At 37.4% G+C, this 17,685-nt stretch overlaps 1 protein-coding gene across 4 annotated transcripts in view; it reads right to left on the bottom strand.

The window, feature by feature from the left end:
• The window catches only part of CEP112 (centrosomal protein 112), a 519,949-nt gene that overhangs the window by 180,612 nt on the left and 321,652 nt on the right, over nt 1–17,685 (bottom strand). For 3 of the 4 annotated variants that reach the window (XM_053568367.1, XM_053568366.1, XM_053568368.1), the window contains one exon: nt 14,780–15,010. In XM_053568367.1, the coding sequence (XP_053424342.1) occupies nt 14,780–15,010 (231 nt within the window). Of the gene's footprint in view, nt 1–801; nt 958–14,779; nt 15,011–17,685 lie in introns of those variants that run through there. The other variant, XM_053568370.1, reaches the window with a different exon arrangement.

The following is a 17,685-nucleotide window of genomic DNA, read 5'->3' as shown; positions in this document are numbered from 1 at the left end:
GAATTTTGATATATCTTACAACATGGACCAGAAGACTATGCTAAGTATAATAAGCCAGTCACAAAAACTCAATTACTATACAATTTCACTCATCGAAGTTCCTATAGAACAGTCACATGCCCAGAAACAGGAAGAATGGAGGTTTCCAGGGGCTACTGGGGACACTGTAATAGAAGTTATTCTTTAATGGGTATAGTTTTGATTTTGCAAGACAGAAAAAGTTCTAGAGATGGATGGTACTGATGGCTGCGTAACAATTTCAATGTACTTAATGCCACTGAACCATACAGATAAAAATGGTTAAGATGGTAAATTTTATGTGATATATGTTCTGCCATAACCTTGATTAATTAATTCAAATAAACAAACAAGAAGAACAAGGAAGGGCAAAGGAGAAATGTCATTATGTAAATCCTCGGCCAGACTGCTAAGAAACCATGGCAATTTCACTTTGTTTTGGGCAACAGAACTTTGTACATTTTACGTTTTAAAGCAAGGGAAGAAATGCCATTAGCTCCCAATCTACCTCTTCCAGAAAGTTCTGCCTGATTCTATCTATCTACCCCACTCCCCAGACTTCAACTCTCTCAGTTGTTTCCATGCTGTCCAGTGGATCTAGGTGGGGACTGACTAATCTCGGTTCAGTGTGATCACTGTTCCGCTGTCCACACCCTTTCAAACTTCATCTCCTTGAGAAGTGAGGCTGTTTTTATGTTACTGGAGCCTATTTCAGCTCAGCAAGGAGGTGTGATTTTTAGCAAGGTCCCTATCTCTGGAACACAGAGGGTGTGTCAGTCTTACCTTCTTCTCCTTGAAGGCAGGTGGTCCCGTGTCTCCCTTCCAGCTTCCAGCCTGTTCTTTCTCAGGAGCATTACAATTCTCTTCTCTCTTCCCTATCAATCCTAAGGCTTGGTCTTTCTTGTGGGATGGACAATCTAAAGTCAGAGAAGCCCACATCTCCTTTGGCCTCCATTAAGTTCCTAAAAGCAATGATGAGAGCCCCTCATTCAGGTCCAGAATGGGCAAAACTTCTGCTTGTCTTTGATGCTAATAAGGGCACAGCTAAGGAAGATGATTAAGCCCAAGGGTAGAGGATTTGAGAGCCTCTCAGGTAAGGATAAGGAAGAGCTGGTGACATCATAATCAACTGCTCAGTTGCTGACACAGCTAACATGATGAAGGCCAGCACTCCCTCTTCTCTGAGACTCTGGTCACAAAGGGGCAGGCGAGAAGGAGCAGGCTGAAGACACCTTAGAGCTTAGGGACCGGGCAAAGACATGACTAGATGGTGACTTTTGTACATCACTGTTCAGCTTAGAAAGTGTTTATAACAGAGAACACTTAGAAAGTACAAAATAATACAATTTAAAAATCACACAAATCCCACCCCAACGAGAAAGGAGCTAGTGCATTTCTTCACACATTTTCCTGCGTGTCAACTAATCTGTGGCTTACTTTCTCGCTCTCACACCCCATATCAAATCCATTTGAAAGCTGTGTTGGCTCTCACTTTAAAATATGAGGATATACAGAATCTGACCATCTCTCCTGTTACCACTTTGGTCTAAGCCACCACTGTTTTCTTGTACCTGGATTCCCAAAGATCCTTCTGTCCTTTCATGACAAAAACTGCCAACCAAGTGGGTATAGAAGGAACATAGTTCAAAACAATAAAGTCCATATATGACAAATCCACAGCTAAACATTATGCTCAACATGGAAAAATCGAAAGCCTTTTCTCTAAGATCAGGAACAAGATAAAGATGCCCACTTTTGCCACTTGTATTCAGCATAGTCCTAGATGTCCTGGCCAGAGTAATTAGGCAACAGAAAGACATAAAGGACACCAAGATTAGGAAGAAAGAAGTCAATTATCCTTGTTCACAGAAGACATGATACTATATTTAGTAAAATCTAAAGACTCCACCAAAAACCCGTTAGGGTTGATAAATTTAATAAATTTGCAGTATACAGACTCCATATACAAAAATCAGTAGCATTTCTATGCATCAGTAATACACTAGTTGAGATAGAAATCAAGAAAGCAATCCCTTTGCAACAAATACAAAAAGTATCTAAGAAAAAAAATAAATAGGAATAATTTTAATCAAAGTGAAAGATCTCTACCCCAACAACTATAATATACTGATGTAATAAACTAAAGATGATACCAAAAATGGAAAGATGCTTCATGTTCATGGATTAATATTAATATTAATTTAACAATATTAATAAATATTGTTAAAATAGCCACAATACCAGAGTAATCTACAGATTCAATGCAATCCCTATGAAAACACCCATGCCATTCTTCACAGAAATAGAAAAAAAAAAATCATACAAAATCACAAAAGGCCCTGAATATCCAAAGCAATCCTGAGCAAAAAAGAACAAAGCTGAAGGCATCATATTACCAGACTTCTGAGAGACACTCCACCTGGGAATGTGAAGATGGGACAACCACCTGCAAGGCAAAGATTGTCAGCAGACCGCCAGTAGCTGGGAGAGAGACCAGGAAAAGATTCTCCCTCACCCAGATGCAGCTGACCCTACTGATGCTCTGATTTTGGACATTTAGCCTAAATTGTTTAAGCCACCTGGCCTATACTACTTTGCTGCTGCAGCCTGGGAAAATAGCTCAACACCTAAAGGTGTTTACCAGTTCCTTAGTGGGAGAGAAAGAAGAAAGTGGCAGTCTGAATCCCATTGATAAGGACACAGTGTGCTTGCTTATAAATCATCTCATTGAACAGAGAGGGTTACCAGTCTTTGGTATAGACTCACTTCTTTTTTTTTTTTTTGAGATAAAGTCTCTTTCACCCTGGGTAGAGTGCCATGGTGTCATAGCTCACAGCAACCTCAAACTCTTGGGGTCAAACAATCCTCCTGCCTCAGCCTCCCAAGTAGCTGGGACTATAGGCACCCGCCACAATGGCTGGCTAGTTTTTCTATATTTATAGAGACAGGGTCTCAAAGTCTCTCTGTTGCTCAGGCTGGTTTCAAACTCCTGAACGCAAGGCATCCTCCCATCTCAGCCTTCCAGAGTGCTGGGATTATAGGCATAAGCCACCACACCTGGACTCAGTTCTTTTTCTTTTTTTTTTTTATATAAAGAATGGACATTTATTTCTCACATTTCTAAAGACTGGCAAGACCAAGATCATGGTGCTGGAATTCAATGAGGAATAGAGGCCTTCTTGTTCTTGAGTCTTTGTGTGGCAGAAGGGGTAAAAAAGGCAAAAGTGATAAACACTGGTGTTCTCTCCCATGGTGGAAGAGATGGAAGGGCCAGGCTGCTCTGAATCCTTTTGTATAAGTGGACTCAGTTCTTAAACTGTCTCCTCAGCCCTGAGTGCAGAGCTCTTTCAAACCTAATCAGATACAAATATCTGAACTTGGTGTATTGTACAGAGTATTACAATCAACATCCAGTAGTCAAAACCAGGGGACTCTTTAATACGGCTTCCATTTTTTCTGTCCACGTGGGTGATATGATTGGAAGTGCTTTATAGACTATGAGATATTATACAATAACAAGAATATATATGCCACTGACAAAAATATTCCATTTTAAGTTTCTCTTTCTTCTTGACAAGGATGAAAAGGTTTTGATAAAACTCCAGGAAAGTAGTTGTAGGAACACTGGGAAAGAATACATATTGTTCCAGCAGGAAAGTGATTGCATGTCAGAAACCAGGTAAAGTCCAGTTACGCCAGGATTAACCTTATGGTATCCCACAAATTCCCCTCTGAAATTGCCACTCTTCTCTCACTGTCCCTCCAGGCCATGACACCATTATCTTAATTTACGGAGAGTCTCTAGGTGGAAGAGACTAGTTAGCATTCCTCGATATGCCTACTTTCCTTCTTCTTTAGTAAAAACCCACAAATTCTTTCCTGGAAGGATAACTATGCAAAGTAAAGACAATTTTTCAAGAGGGAAAAAAAGAGAGAGAGACTACAAAACTATAGTAACCAAAACAGCATGGAAAATCCAGAAATAAAACTATGCATTTACAGCCAACTCATTTTCAACAAAGGCAGTAAAGGCAAACTTTAGGGAAAGGAAAGTCTTTTCAATAAATGGTGCTGGAAAATCTGGATATCCACACGCAGAAATGGAAAATCTGGATATCCACACGCAGAAATGGAAAATCTGGATATCCACATGCAGAAATGGAAAATCTGGATATCCACACGCAGAAATGGAAAATCTGGATATCCACATGCACATGAAATTAGACCTCAATCTCTTGTCATATACAAAAATCAAATAAAAATGGATTAAAGACATAAATGTAAGATCTGAAATGATGAAACTCCTAGAAGAAGTGCTCTGGGACACTGGTCTGCACAAACATTTTTTGTGTGGAAGACCTCAAACAGAACAGGCAATTAAAGCAAAAATAGACAAATTGAATCATATAAAGCTGAAAAGCTTTTGCACATCAAACAAAACAATCAACAGAGGGAAGAGAAAACCTACAGAAAGAGAGAAAATATTTACAAACTATCCATCTGACAAGATATTAATATCCAAAATATATAAGGAACTCAACTCAATAGCACAAAAACACATAATCTAAATTAAAAATGAGTAAATTATTTGAATAGGCATTTTCTTTTCTTTTCTTTTCTTTCTTTCTTTCCTTTTTTTTTTTTCGGAGACAGAGTCTTACTTTGTCATCCTCAGTAGAGTTCCGTGGTGTCACAGCTTACAACAACCTCAAACTTTTGGGCTCAAGTAATCCTCTTGCCTCAGCTTCCTAAGGGGCTGGGACTACAGGCATCTACCACAACACCCAGATTAATTTTTTAGAGACGGGGTCTCATTCTTGCTCAGGCTAGTCTCGAACTTCTGAACTCAAGCAATCTACCTACTTCAGCCTGAATAGACATTTTTCAAAAGAAGGTATACAAATGGCCAATAGGTATATGAAAGAATGCTCAACATCACTAATGATCAGAAAGGTACAAATTGGAACAGCAATGACATGTCATCTCACCTAAGTTAAAATGGCTATTATCAAAAACACAAAAAAGAACAGATGCTGGACAATGCTTACAATGTAAGACTGTGAATTTGTACAGTCACAGTGTGGAATTTTCTCAAAAACTAAAAATAGATCTACCATATGATCCAGCAATCCCACTGTTGAGTATACATCCAAAAGAAAGGAAATCAATATATCAAAAAGACACCTGCACTTCCACTTTTACTGCAGCACTGTTCACAACAGCCAAAACATGGAAGCAACCTAACGGTCCCTAAGCAGAGGAATTGATAAAGAATATGTAGTATACATACACAGTGAATGTTACTCAGCCATTAAACAGAATGAAGTTCTGTCATTTGCAGCAACAGGGATGGAACTGGAGGTCATGATGTTAAAATGAAATAAGCCATGTACAGAAAGGCAAAAATTGCATGTTCTCACTCACATGTGGGAGCTAAAAAGTTGTGTTCATTAGAGAGTACAATGATGGTTACCAGAGGCTGAGAAGGGTCGGGGGTAGGAGACATAAAGAGAGGTTGATTAATTGGTACAGAAAAGTTAGATAGAAGAAATTAAGTTCTGGTTTTTGACAGCACCATAGGATAACTATGATCAACAAAAATTTATTATATATTTTGAAATAGTTAGAAGATTTGAAATGTTCCCAAAACAAAGAAATGATAAATGTTTGAGGTAATGGATATCCTAACTGCCCTGATTTAATCATTACATGTTCACATTTATCCAAATATCACATATATTCCATAAGTATTTATGATTATTATGCACAAATAAAATAATTTAAAAAATAGGTTTGTACAATTATTAGCACAAATCTTAAAACACACACTCCAAAAACAAAGATCTCCAAAACTCAGAATGGATACACACACACACACACGACTCAGGGCACAAATATCTGCTCTTTTCACTTGCTCCCTACTCTCTCAGTTTACATGTCAGTCTCTGAAGATGGCTAATAAATTGTTTATTTTTTAATAATTTGTCATGTTAAATCACTTTTATTGCACTGACCTAAGAGATTTTCTTTTATTCAAGGTAAAAAAAAAAAAAATTTCACTAACAGTACCAAATAAAAGACAAAACCAACAACTCTGGTGAACGCAGAACTCCAGTTGTTAGTAGTTTATTAGAATACTAAAAGCTAGGCTACAGAATGACAAAAGGGTATTAATCTCACAATTTTTCAATGTTCGCTTTAAATATGAACAATGACTCATTCATAATTCTACATTTTATTTTCAAATAATCTTAATATAAAATATACTCTCTTTTAATTTTCTCCAAGAAAAGCATGGTTTTCTAGCCTAGGAAAACTAGACTTTGAAGTTCAGCTATTGATTTCCTCTCATAGATTGCTAGAAAATAGAAGTACTTCTCTTTAACATGCAGCAAAGAGGCAGAGGGAGAAAGAGCAAGCGATTCTCTGGGAAACTGTAAACGCCGCTCTGCTGGGAGCAGAGCATTTCCATCCATCCCCAGGACTCCACATTGACTTTGAGGTTTGCAGTGCCACTCAGGTAGGGCTGACAGATCTTTGACAATGTTAAATATCTAAGTATGAATGATGACAGATCCCTCGCCCTGTTTGTTTAATAGACAAATGCCCCAGACATTATTCCAGTATTTATTTCATGGACACGGCGAAACAGGTGCCTCACATTAGAAGCAGATAAAGTAGAGCTGGGGGCTGATGTAAAAAAGAAAGAGTATAAGGAACATACATTTCTCTTGTTACATAAAGAGATATGCAAATGTATTTCACTAAAATATGTGATTGGTTTTGTGTATTTTCTCAAAATGATAATAAAAATCTTAGCTTTTATATACTATCTTTCACCATTCAAGAAAGGTTTATAATTGAGGTCATTTAAAGATAAGTTTAAATTTGAAACCTTAGTAAAATTAACAATTTATCACATTTAAATTATGTACACATCCTAAGTTCTCCAAGTTGGCATTTTTTTTTATCTTTAAATTAATTTACTCATTTGTTTGGAGGTATCATCATCCATTATATCAGATTGTAGCTTATACATCCAGAAGAAAGTGCCAACTTTAAGTTCATCAATGTTTGTGGGAAATAATAAAAATTATAGTGGATGCTGTTTGTCAATCAATTTTTTATAAATCTAAACTATTTGAGAATATTTAATTTAAAATTTAAGGATATAAAACTTCACTTTTTGTAGCAAAGGAAAAAGTTAAGAAAAAGATCAAAGTAAAAAGAACAAAATTGAGATTAGAAATTCATTTTAAGCCAAAATGACAATGTCTTCCTAAGTTAATATTAATCCTTTAATTATAAATTTCAAAGGTTTAAGTAGTTTCTACGACCTTAGCTTTGAATAATTATGCCATATGGAGCTTTTCTTAAATTTGAAAAAGATGCTAAATTGTTGCTCAAAGCCTTTTAATGACTTCAGGCTGGCAGAATGCCAGTATAATCCTTCAGATACCACTTCAAATTATAGACCAGGAACCCAAACTAGTAAATGCGACATCAAATTAGTAAGAGCTTTTTACTTACGTTACATTGCAGAAAATGTTTGGTATATTGATATATTTATAAATAACAAAATGGGCATCTTAAAACAACTATTTATAGTGGAGAATTCCACTAAATATAAATAAAATTATCTGTGTATCACAAAATTAAAAGGCAAATGCCAAAGATATTTTCCACAAACATAAGGGTTTTATCATCTTAAATATGAAAAGAGTTTATATAAGCTGATCAGAGAAACTGGCAAAGGACATAGACAGGCAATTCCTAGAAAATAAAATATGAATAGCAAGTAATCTATTACAAACGTTTCATCTCTCACTCTTTAAAAATGAAAATTAAATAAAAAGTACCAAAATGTAATAAAAATACTAATACTACTAAGAACTAAATAGATACTCCATTGGAATAAATATAAGTAAATAAAAATATTCCAAAATGTAATTTGACCTGTTAATTCCACTGGAATTTTAACATAATTGGAAAAAATTAAAAACATTGACAAAAGTTTATCTAAAATGTGCTAATCTTCACAGTTAACAGTTTTTTAAAAAATCTGTTTGAAAATAAAGGAGTAATATAATAATTATGCTGCATCCACAAAACGGAATATCATAAATAACAAAATTGTATTTTCAAAGAATTTAAAATAACATGGAATTGGCTTGGTACCTATAGCTCAAGCGGCTAAGGTGCCAGTCACATACACAAGAGCTGGCGGGTTTGAATTCAGCCCGGGTCTGCCAAACAAAAACTATTTTTCAACCAAAAAATAGACAGGCATCATGGCGGGCACCTGTAGTCCCAGCTACTTCAGAGGCTGAGGCAAGAGAATCACTTAAGTCCAGGAGCTGGAGGTTGCTGTGATCTGTGATATCACGACACTCCATCCAGGGTGACAGCTTGAGGCTCTGTCTCAAAAAAATAAAAATAAAAAATAAAAAAAATAACATGGAATTTTCTTAGCATAGCTTTCAAAAAACCAAGAGAGGAGGGTGGCACCTGTGGTTCAAGGAGTAGGGCGCCGGCCCCTTATGCCCAAGGTAGTGGGTTCAGACCCAGCCCTGGCCAAAAACCACAAAAAAAAAAAAAAAAACAAGAGAAGAAACTGTTTAATTAGTATGATCTGGATCAGCTAAGTTTATCTAGGTAGTTTACTTACACATTATTATTATTGGCTATAGCTGGTTGGTGGCAGTAGCAGGGAATTTTATACTGTTCTATACTTTTCATAGCGTCTAAAATATCCTCTATTTTAAGGAAGGTTATTTGTTAAATAGATGAATAGCTTTCTGAAACAATGGTCAAATTTAAATAGCAAAGTTTTAATCAGTCTTCTGAAAAGTACCCACTATCATCACTTAGTAATGTTCTTTAATTTTTCAGAGGTTCTTATTTTATGAGCTTTGTTTCAATTCAGTTTGAAAAGATTTTAAAAGGCTAGTAAAGAAGCCTTCACTTTGCAAGTGTCAATCATTGACTCTCCTGGATTGTCTATTTCAAGTACTTTGACCTTGTGGAGGTATTTCATGTTTCTGTGAAAGTCACTGAAGATATCATTTAGGTCTAAATCACTACTGACAGAAACTCAGGTAGGATCTGGACCCAGGAATTCTTTTATAACCTTAACATTGTAAGTGCTACTGAAACAGCCCAGACCCACATGGGATGTCATATTTACATTATTTATTTATTATTCAGGTGTTATTGTCCTCTCTTCTTTGAATTTCAATTCTATATTTAATGACCGAAAATTAATTTACCTTTGAATTCTGACTGGATTTTAAACTGCTAGCAAATGTTTGAACTTTCAGATTTATTTAAACTTGATAAAACATTTTTATAAGATACTGTGAGAAGAATTCAAGTAGCTCACAGAATGACACAACAGACTAGAATTAAAATTACCAGCTTTTTGGTTAATTCAAGTAATTATTCAGTAATAAAATTCAATAAATAAATTCAGTAATAGTTAATTGAAACTTTTATGGTAGGAACTCAAATATTAATTTGTGTAGAAAAGTTAAAACTATTGTGTAGAAAAGTTAAAAAAGATTTATGCGATGTGTTTAACTCATTACATAATACAGAGGAAATTATAACACTTAAAATAATGTAAACGGATATTTGAATATAAAAATGTATCTTGCCCTACCCAGAGTATTCATAATGGGTTGAAATAAAATCTGGATAAATCAATAGTCATTGATTTACTCACATTACCATGCACAGGGGTTATACTAAATTTCTCAGTTGATCATCCTTCTCTTATCCACTCACTTAACATTTAATGAATTCCTAATTTGGGCAAGGCATCATGCATGATCCCAGTGCTTTAGAAATGATCATTTCCTGCTTTCAGAGAATTCACAGTTCAGGTTTTCACTGCATTTGGAAATGTTAAGCTCCTTTTACTAATGAAGCAAAAACAATCAGTTGGAAATACAAATTATGCTTCATATTAAGAGCCCAGAAACACTTGGATTTCAGCAGATGAACTTTGAAGGTGGCAGATTCCACCAATTCAACAAACACCAAACTCATCACACTAGACACTAGCCTATTTAGTGCTCTCTTCCCTTTCCCACACTCTCCTACTCGCCAACAAGTCCTTGCATTCTGGATAGCCTCCTCAGTGCCCATCCATGTCAGCTAAAACGACTACGCTCAAACCTCATTTCTGTCTTCTGGCATCCTGTGTTCTCACTCCAATTCAGGAGGATCCTGCTCTTCCAGACTCAGACTGCCCATGCTGCATCCTCTAGCTGCAGAACTCCGATTCTATGAGCAAATTCCTTCACACCCTCTTCCTCTCTGCCAGCCGTCTGGTCAGTGGAAGCCTGACTGCTTTTACTATTCCAGAAACTCCTCATTTACTAAGAATACAGATGAGATTAGCTGTACATACTTCTCAAGTCCTGTGAGAGAACTGCTGTGTCTTTACCTTGCACTTCTTCCTTCCTCCCTTGGTGAAAGTCATACCTCCTGTCACTCATTCACTCCCCAGATCCCCAGGTGAGCACCTACCATGTGCTGGGTTTTTTAGGCACTGGCGGTGCAGAAATGAACAGACAAGGTCCTGTTAATAGAGCTTATTTTCTGCGGGGTGGGAGGAAATAAAAAATAAACAAACATGATTTCAGAAAGTGAGATGAGCTATAAAGCGACTAGGGCAAAGTAAGGTGGTATTCATAGGCCAGGCTTTAGATAAAGACGTCAGGGAAGGATGCTCTGAGGAGTGGAGAATGATGAAGAGGAGGCTGGCCATAAGAAAATAATGCAAAGATCATTCTGGGCAGAGGGTAACAGTTGTCAAGACCCGGAAGCAGGAGAGGGGTGTGGCACATTCCAGGAACAGACCAAGGTCTCCTTGTAGCCAAGGGCCTGGGCAGGCCTGTGCTGGGGACTTCATTCACACCCGCACCCCTCAGATCACAAGCCAGTGGTTATCTGCAACTCTTCCCATAAGGCTCAGGCTGGTTAGTCCCTTCTTGTGTAGTTCAGAATGCTCAAGACATGTTCAGCTTAAGAATGTGCTTTCCTTAACTCCTGCTGCTCTTTGGAACTACACCTTCCTTTCCACATCACATTCTCCGGAACGGAGTGTGCCCTGCTCCCCACTTGCTAGCTTGTCTCCTGTCACTGTGCTTCTGTGCTCACTGTCGTTCTCAGTGCACGGTCCAAGATCATCAGTGGGTTCTCTGTTTCAAGTCCACTGACTTTTCCTCAACCCTCAACCTTTCTGACTAATTTTCTGTCACATTCTTGATAGTCCTTCCTTCCGAATATTCTTCTCCTCCATCTCCATGGAAATTCACTCTTCTCATATTCCTTCTACCATGATAACCATTCTGTGACTGTTTCCTGTCCAACCTCTCTCAACTTGTTCCCTAAGTTCCTTCAGAGCTGCTTTTTGCTCCCCCTCTCCTCCTTTTCCCCTCCCTCCCTCTCTTCTCTCTCTCCCCCTCTTTCTTTCTCTTTCTCACTCTCTTTAGTAGCCTCACTCACTCCCAAGGCCCTAGGCCAGGCCTTCTCTGTGGGCAACTCCAACAGTTGTTTTCCTCCAGTCCTGCCTCCTCTTAAGACACCGAGAAATAGTCTTTCATCAGGAAGTGAAAGCATAGTGTGGCACCTCAAACGTTACAGGTTCTTAAGCGAATTCATTTTCCTCCTCCCCAAACCAGAAACGTCTATGCTCCCAATCAAGAGTAGAATTCACACTTAACAAGTCTAATCAATGCCATCTCTGCTCCTGCAGAGTCTTCTCCGTCCCACAGCCACCATGACATGCCCAGTACCTCTCTGCACCTCTACTGTGCCCACAAGAACCCTCGGCGTGGACTAATCCAGACCCGCCACTGCTCCCACACCTTGCCAACACTGACAAACTCATGTTCCAAATAATCACTTGAATTTTGACACTTCATTTCTCAAGACCTTTAGTAGCTCCTTGGTGTTTACCCAGTGAACCCAAAATACTCACCTCAGCTTTGGAGACTTTCAGTGACCCCCAACCTATCTTTTGGCCTGTTCACTAGCCACTCCCCTGATTAAACCATTTGCCATGTAAACAGTTTGCTCTTGCTTTTCTTATTCCTTTTACTCAGAACTCCATCCTCCATTTCTACTGATCAGAATCCTATCCTATCTAGTTCAAATGACATCTCTTCTAGTTAATTTTTCCTGATTTCCTCAGCAGGAAACAATTTTTCCCAAATTCATTCTGCCTTGTATATATAGTTATCTGTGGATGTGTGCGTGTATGTGTGTGTGTTTGTGTGTGTGTGTGTGTGTGTGTCTTGGGTCACTATTATTTCATCTTTTTGAGGACAGTGACATATTTTTTTCTTTTTCTTTTGTGTCCACACAGTACCTGGAATAACTAATGCCTTTCTGGAATACAGAAAATCTAGCAAAAATATTTGCCAATAATTTCTAGTACTAACTTTTTAATTACCTTTAACTTGTCAATTGAGTAACATATAAAAACTACACTTTAAAAACTTCATCTCCTATTAAAAAGAAATATTTGGAATGTGTACATATAATGCAAAATAATTAAAGTCTATATGGATGTTTTGTAAGTCTGGCTTTGGAGAGTCCAGTTCTCTTAAATCAAAATACAAGGTATCTGTGCCATTTAAGAACATTTACATAGAAATATCTGGAACTGTTAGCAGAGCTGACCGAAGCCAAGGTGAGGTGGGCTTGTAAGTGTTAACAAAAAGACCAGTGCCAACATTACTTTCCCTTTCTTTTTCTTTTCTTTTTTTTGTCTTTTGAGACAGAGTCTCAAAGCGTCACCCTCGGGAGAGTGCCTTGGTGTCACAGCTCACGGCAACCTCAAACTCTCGGGCTTAAGCAATTCTCTTGCCTCAGCTTCTCAAGTAGCTGGGACTACAGGTGCCCGCCACAACACCCTGCTATTTTTGTTGTTGTCGTCATTGTTTAACAGGCCTGGTCTGGGTTCAAACCTACCAGGCCCGGTGCATGTGTCCGGCACCCTAACCACTGAGCAACAGGTGCTGAGCCGTCACTTTCCCTTACCCTCAAAATCTATTATTAACTCACTACTTTCAAAGATCTAAGACTATTATGTATAAGGCAATTTCTCTAATTCCTGAAACTCTATATATTTTAGCATCAAAACATTATTATGTTATACTGCTGTGAAGGAATTATCACTAACATCCCACTTAGATGTATGAAAGGCATCTCAGTGTGAACATGTCCTGAACGGCTGGCCTATTCCTTTTACAAGTCTTCCTTTCCACAAAGAGGAACTCATTTATTTGTCTACGGGCTCAGGCAAGTACCCTTGGTTTTACTCTCGACAGCTCCCCAACACCCCACTCTCTACGCCCCATGTATGCCTCAAGTGCAAATCCTGTCCACTCTACCTTTGGAGCATATCCCCAAATTTGATCAGTTTTTACCAGCTATACTGCTATGACCTAGACACCTCTTGTCTCAGTTATTACAATAGCCTTTTAACTGGTCTCTCTGCTTCCTCCTTTGCCCTTAATTCTGCCCCCTCTCAACACGGCAGCTGGAGAGATCCTGCTCAGATATGAGTCAGATCACATCACTCTTCTACTCAAAACTGCCAAGCCTCCTCTCCCCATGGAGGGTCACAGCAAAGTCCTTTCACTGGCTGATCCAGACCTCCTTGGCCTGTGCCCAAGCCCTGCGGTTTCTTCTTTGGCCTCATCATCATCCCCTCTTCTCCTGGTCAACATTTCCAGCCATACCAGTTGCTCTGCCATTTCTTTAAGAAGCCAGGCATACTCCCACCTCTTTAAAGCCCTTTTCCTATTTATTTCTGAGTTCAGAGCTATGTTGCCAAGGGCAAAGTCTGCTGAAATCTGACTTTCAAATGAATTAAGGTACTATACAGAAAGCACGTTAGGATCACAGCCTATGTAAAATCAATGCAGTGATGCCTCGTACGGTGATGCTATATACTCTTTGAAAGCACAACGTTATTTGAAGATGAAGAAGAGGAGGAAAAATTAAACAGAATTAGGTGATTCTTAAATCACCCTTTTCAAGTTTCTTATTCTCAAGATACAGATTGGTCTTAAGAAATTCAAGAAGCAATTTCACAAATAGCAATTCATATTTAGTACTTGAATAAAATATTTATGCTTTTTCAGAACATCAAAAAAAGTAAACTTGAGACTGTACCTTGAATATAAGTCAACCCAAAATATGTAAAGATTATATTGACATTTGCTTCAATGATAATATGGTTTTAGAGAGGCTTTTTTAATTTGTACTAAAATATCAAGCTTGGAAAATATATCATCACTTATGCTACAATATTATAAAAAACGGTAAAATATAGAAATAATAATTAAGATAACCTAGAAAAATCTGAAACTTAAATATTAACCTAGGAAAATGTAGGACTACAGCTCAAGTATTTCTAATTAATATAATATTTGACAATATGATAATATAATTTTATCACAATTACGTTTAATTACTACAGAAGAGAATAGTCCAAATAATCTCTTCCATGAAAGCCAATGGAAATGTTAGGAAATTCCTTATATTATTTTAAAAGGATGTATCATAAGGCAACAAAATAAATCCTAGTGGACATGGTAATTAGAGAACAAGATGCTGTAATTATTCATTTGAACAGTTTCTAAAGAGAAATTTCATGCCTATTACCTTTTGGAGATTATATACCAGGGTGGTAGCAGAATATTTTAAACATGAGTTTCAACAGTCTGTTAAGTTGTCTTACCTTTTCCAATGTCATCTCTGTCTCAGCAGCGTGAGTCTTTTTCAGCTCGAGCTTCATCTTTTCTGACTCGGCCTTCAGTTTGTTGACAGCGGTTTCATGGTCCCTTGCCGCCCTTTGCTTTTCCTCTTCACGAAGAAGGCCAAGCTCGACTAGCTGCTGTTTCCGCTGTGAGTTAACGTTGATCAGCTCTTCTCTCAACTTGTGAACCTGCATTTCCATGTCAGCAATAACCTTGTTTTTAAAAAGGGAAAAATAAGCAGAAGATATAAATAGGGACGTCACGAAAGAACTACAAACAGCCAATAAACAAAAAATGAAAATATGAAATACAAACATTCATTCCTTCCTTCCATCCTCATTTCCTTCCTCCCCTTCCTTCCCTTATCCCCCACTCACTTGCCATCACCTCTCAGATCAGAGGTGGAATACCACCTGGAACATGTGACCATATATTTGTATCCTAAAACAAAGTATTGTTCAGTTTTTACTTGTTTCTAATATCTAGGTAAACAGAATTTTACATATAGTCTTCTGAAACTTACTCTTTCAAATTTAATAACATCACATTCCCGAAATTTACCCAGTGCTCCTTATTGCATTTTTGTCTTTTATTTCATTGCTTTCTGCTTTGATTTTTTCTTAGGTCCTTCCTCCTACTTTGTTTGGCTTATTTTGTATTCCTTTGTCTAATTTCTTATTTCAGATATTTAACTCATTAATTTTTATCCTTTCTTCTTTTCTGATTAATAAACCTAAGACTATAAATGTCTAACTATTGCTTTAGTTCTACCTCTTAGATTTAGATAAGTAGAATTTTCATTATTATTGAGTTGGAAATCTTTTTTAACACCTCCTTTGATTTATTCTGTTGACTTACAAACCATTTAGAAGTATGCATCCTAATTCTGAGTATATGGGGTATCTTAATGCCATCAATAATGCCATAACAAAGTACCACAAACTAGATGTCTTACAAGAACATAGTTTTGTTTTTTCATAGTTCTGAAAGCTAGAAGTCTAAACAAGGTGTTGGCAGAGTTGGTTCCTTTTGGAAGCTGGAGGAGAATCTGTTCCATGCCTGTGTCCACACCTCTGGTAGTTGCTGGCAATCCTTGGTGTCCCTGGGTTTCAGGACACCTCATTCTAATCTGTGCCTCTGTCTTCACATGATGAGTTCTCTCTGGGTGTTTCTCTGTGTTTCCCAATATGAGATTGGTCAGACTAGTTTTAGGGCCCACTTTAATCTACTACCACCTAATCTTAACTTGATTATATAGCTGCAAAGACACCATTTCCAAAAATGTCACTTTCACAGGTTCTGTGTGGATACGAAATTTGAAGGAAATACCACTCAACAAAGGACATGACAAGGGAGTAGTAAATGTACCAAACATTATATCTTTTCTTTGGCCATGATGCAATTAGAAGTGAATGACAAAAAGATAATCATTAAATTCCATGTCCTTCGTTGAGTGGGGTCTTCCTCAAATTTCATATCCACACAGAACCTGTGAAAGTGACATATGACTAGAAGATCGGCTTTTACGATTTTAAATCCATTTACAATTTAAGTGTATATCACATGTTAATACATGACATCTATTCTACTATCCACTATCTGAAGTCCTCACAGGTCTCATTCTGCTTTTTGCAATCTCTGAAGGCTCTAGGTTTGTGGGAGTGAGCCTCAAGTTTTTCAGAACACTCTGATATTATGAATTCAGACAGCAAAATCCCCACGAAGACCGTCTTATAGCTATAAATTTTCAGGGGCAATCTCCTATTCAGTGCTAAGATTTGAGACAAGTAGTTTTCCTGTTTCTAGTTCCCTGGTTTCCATTTTACCCATTTACTACGGGTAGGACCCTTTTGTGTCCTCACAAAACTTGGTGTTTGCTGGTATTATATTACATTTGTCACTTTAAACAGGTCCTGAACGTTCTTTACTCCCTGCCCCCACCGTACCCCGTAAGAGCCAAAACAAAAATGGAATAAAACTGAAGTTCAAGTACACTCAGTTGAAGAAAGGTCCTCAAGTTGAGAGCCTTGTGCTTACATCTCCAGGTTTCTATTTCCACTTAGGTTTTGGTCTCTGAGGATCCTAACCAAATTAATAGCTCATAAACACACTAAAAATAAGTTATTTAAAAATTTATTCTTATCTATCCTTTTTAGTTGTTTTCAGAGGGAAAGTTGATCAGAGAACATGGTCTGCCTTACTACCACCCGATGAATAGTTGTTAGTTCAGGCTTAAGGGAATCTCATATTACTACCAATGTATTATTTACAAATAATGCACCATTTTCTAAAACACAGTGGTAGCTGTTTTATGTATGATGTACTTTCAACAAGTACTACATTTCCCTGACTAGAAATGAGAAAATCCAAGTGACTATAATGCAAAAATAACATCAGGATGCTAGAAATAAGAATACAAAGCTAAATGATGTGAAGCTAGTAGAATAGTCAATATGGTCTAAAATTATTTCATTTTCAATAAAAATAATTTGCTCATCCCATTTTAAGTGTTAACAGTTATAACATTTCTACATGATAAATAATAACTACCATGATGTTGAGTATACACCAGGCATCTTGTACATTCGTAGAGGTTATTTTAATCTTTGCAACAACCCAGTATCATAAATACCCTGTTTCCCTGAAAATAAGACAGTGTCTGATTTTAAGGTGTGCTCCCAAAGATGCGCTAGGTCTTATTTTCAGGGGATGTCTTATCGTTCCTGTAAGTAGGTCTTATTTTCGGAGGATGTCTTATTTTCAAGGAAACAGGGTACTATTAATAGGCAAAGTTGTTCCATTACTTGAATTGTGATCGGTACACTTGAGCTCAACTACTGACCCTGATCCCTCTCTATACTCAACTGAAAGAGACATTGCAGGTGTC

The sequence above is a fragment of the Nycticebus coucang genome, chromosome 18 (genome assembly GCF_027406575.1).
Source record: "Nycticebus coucang isolate mNycCou1 chromosome 18, mNycCou1.pri, whole genome shotgun sequence".
NCBI classification, from domain to species: Eukaryota; Metazoa; Chordata; class Mammalia; order Primates; family Lorisidae; genus Nycticebus; species Nycticebus coucang.
The sequence above is the reverse complement of the archived record's forward strand: the minus strand, read 5'-3'. Positions and strand labels throughout refer to the sequence as shown.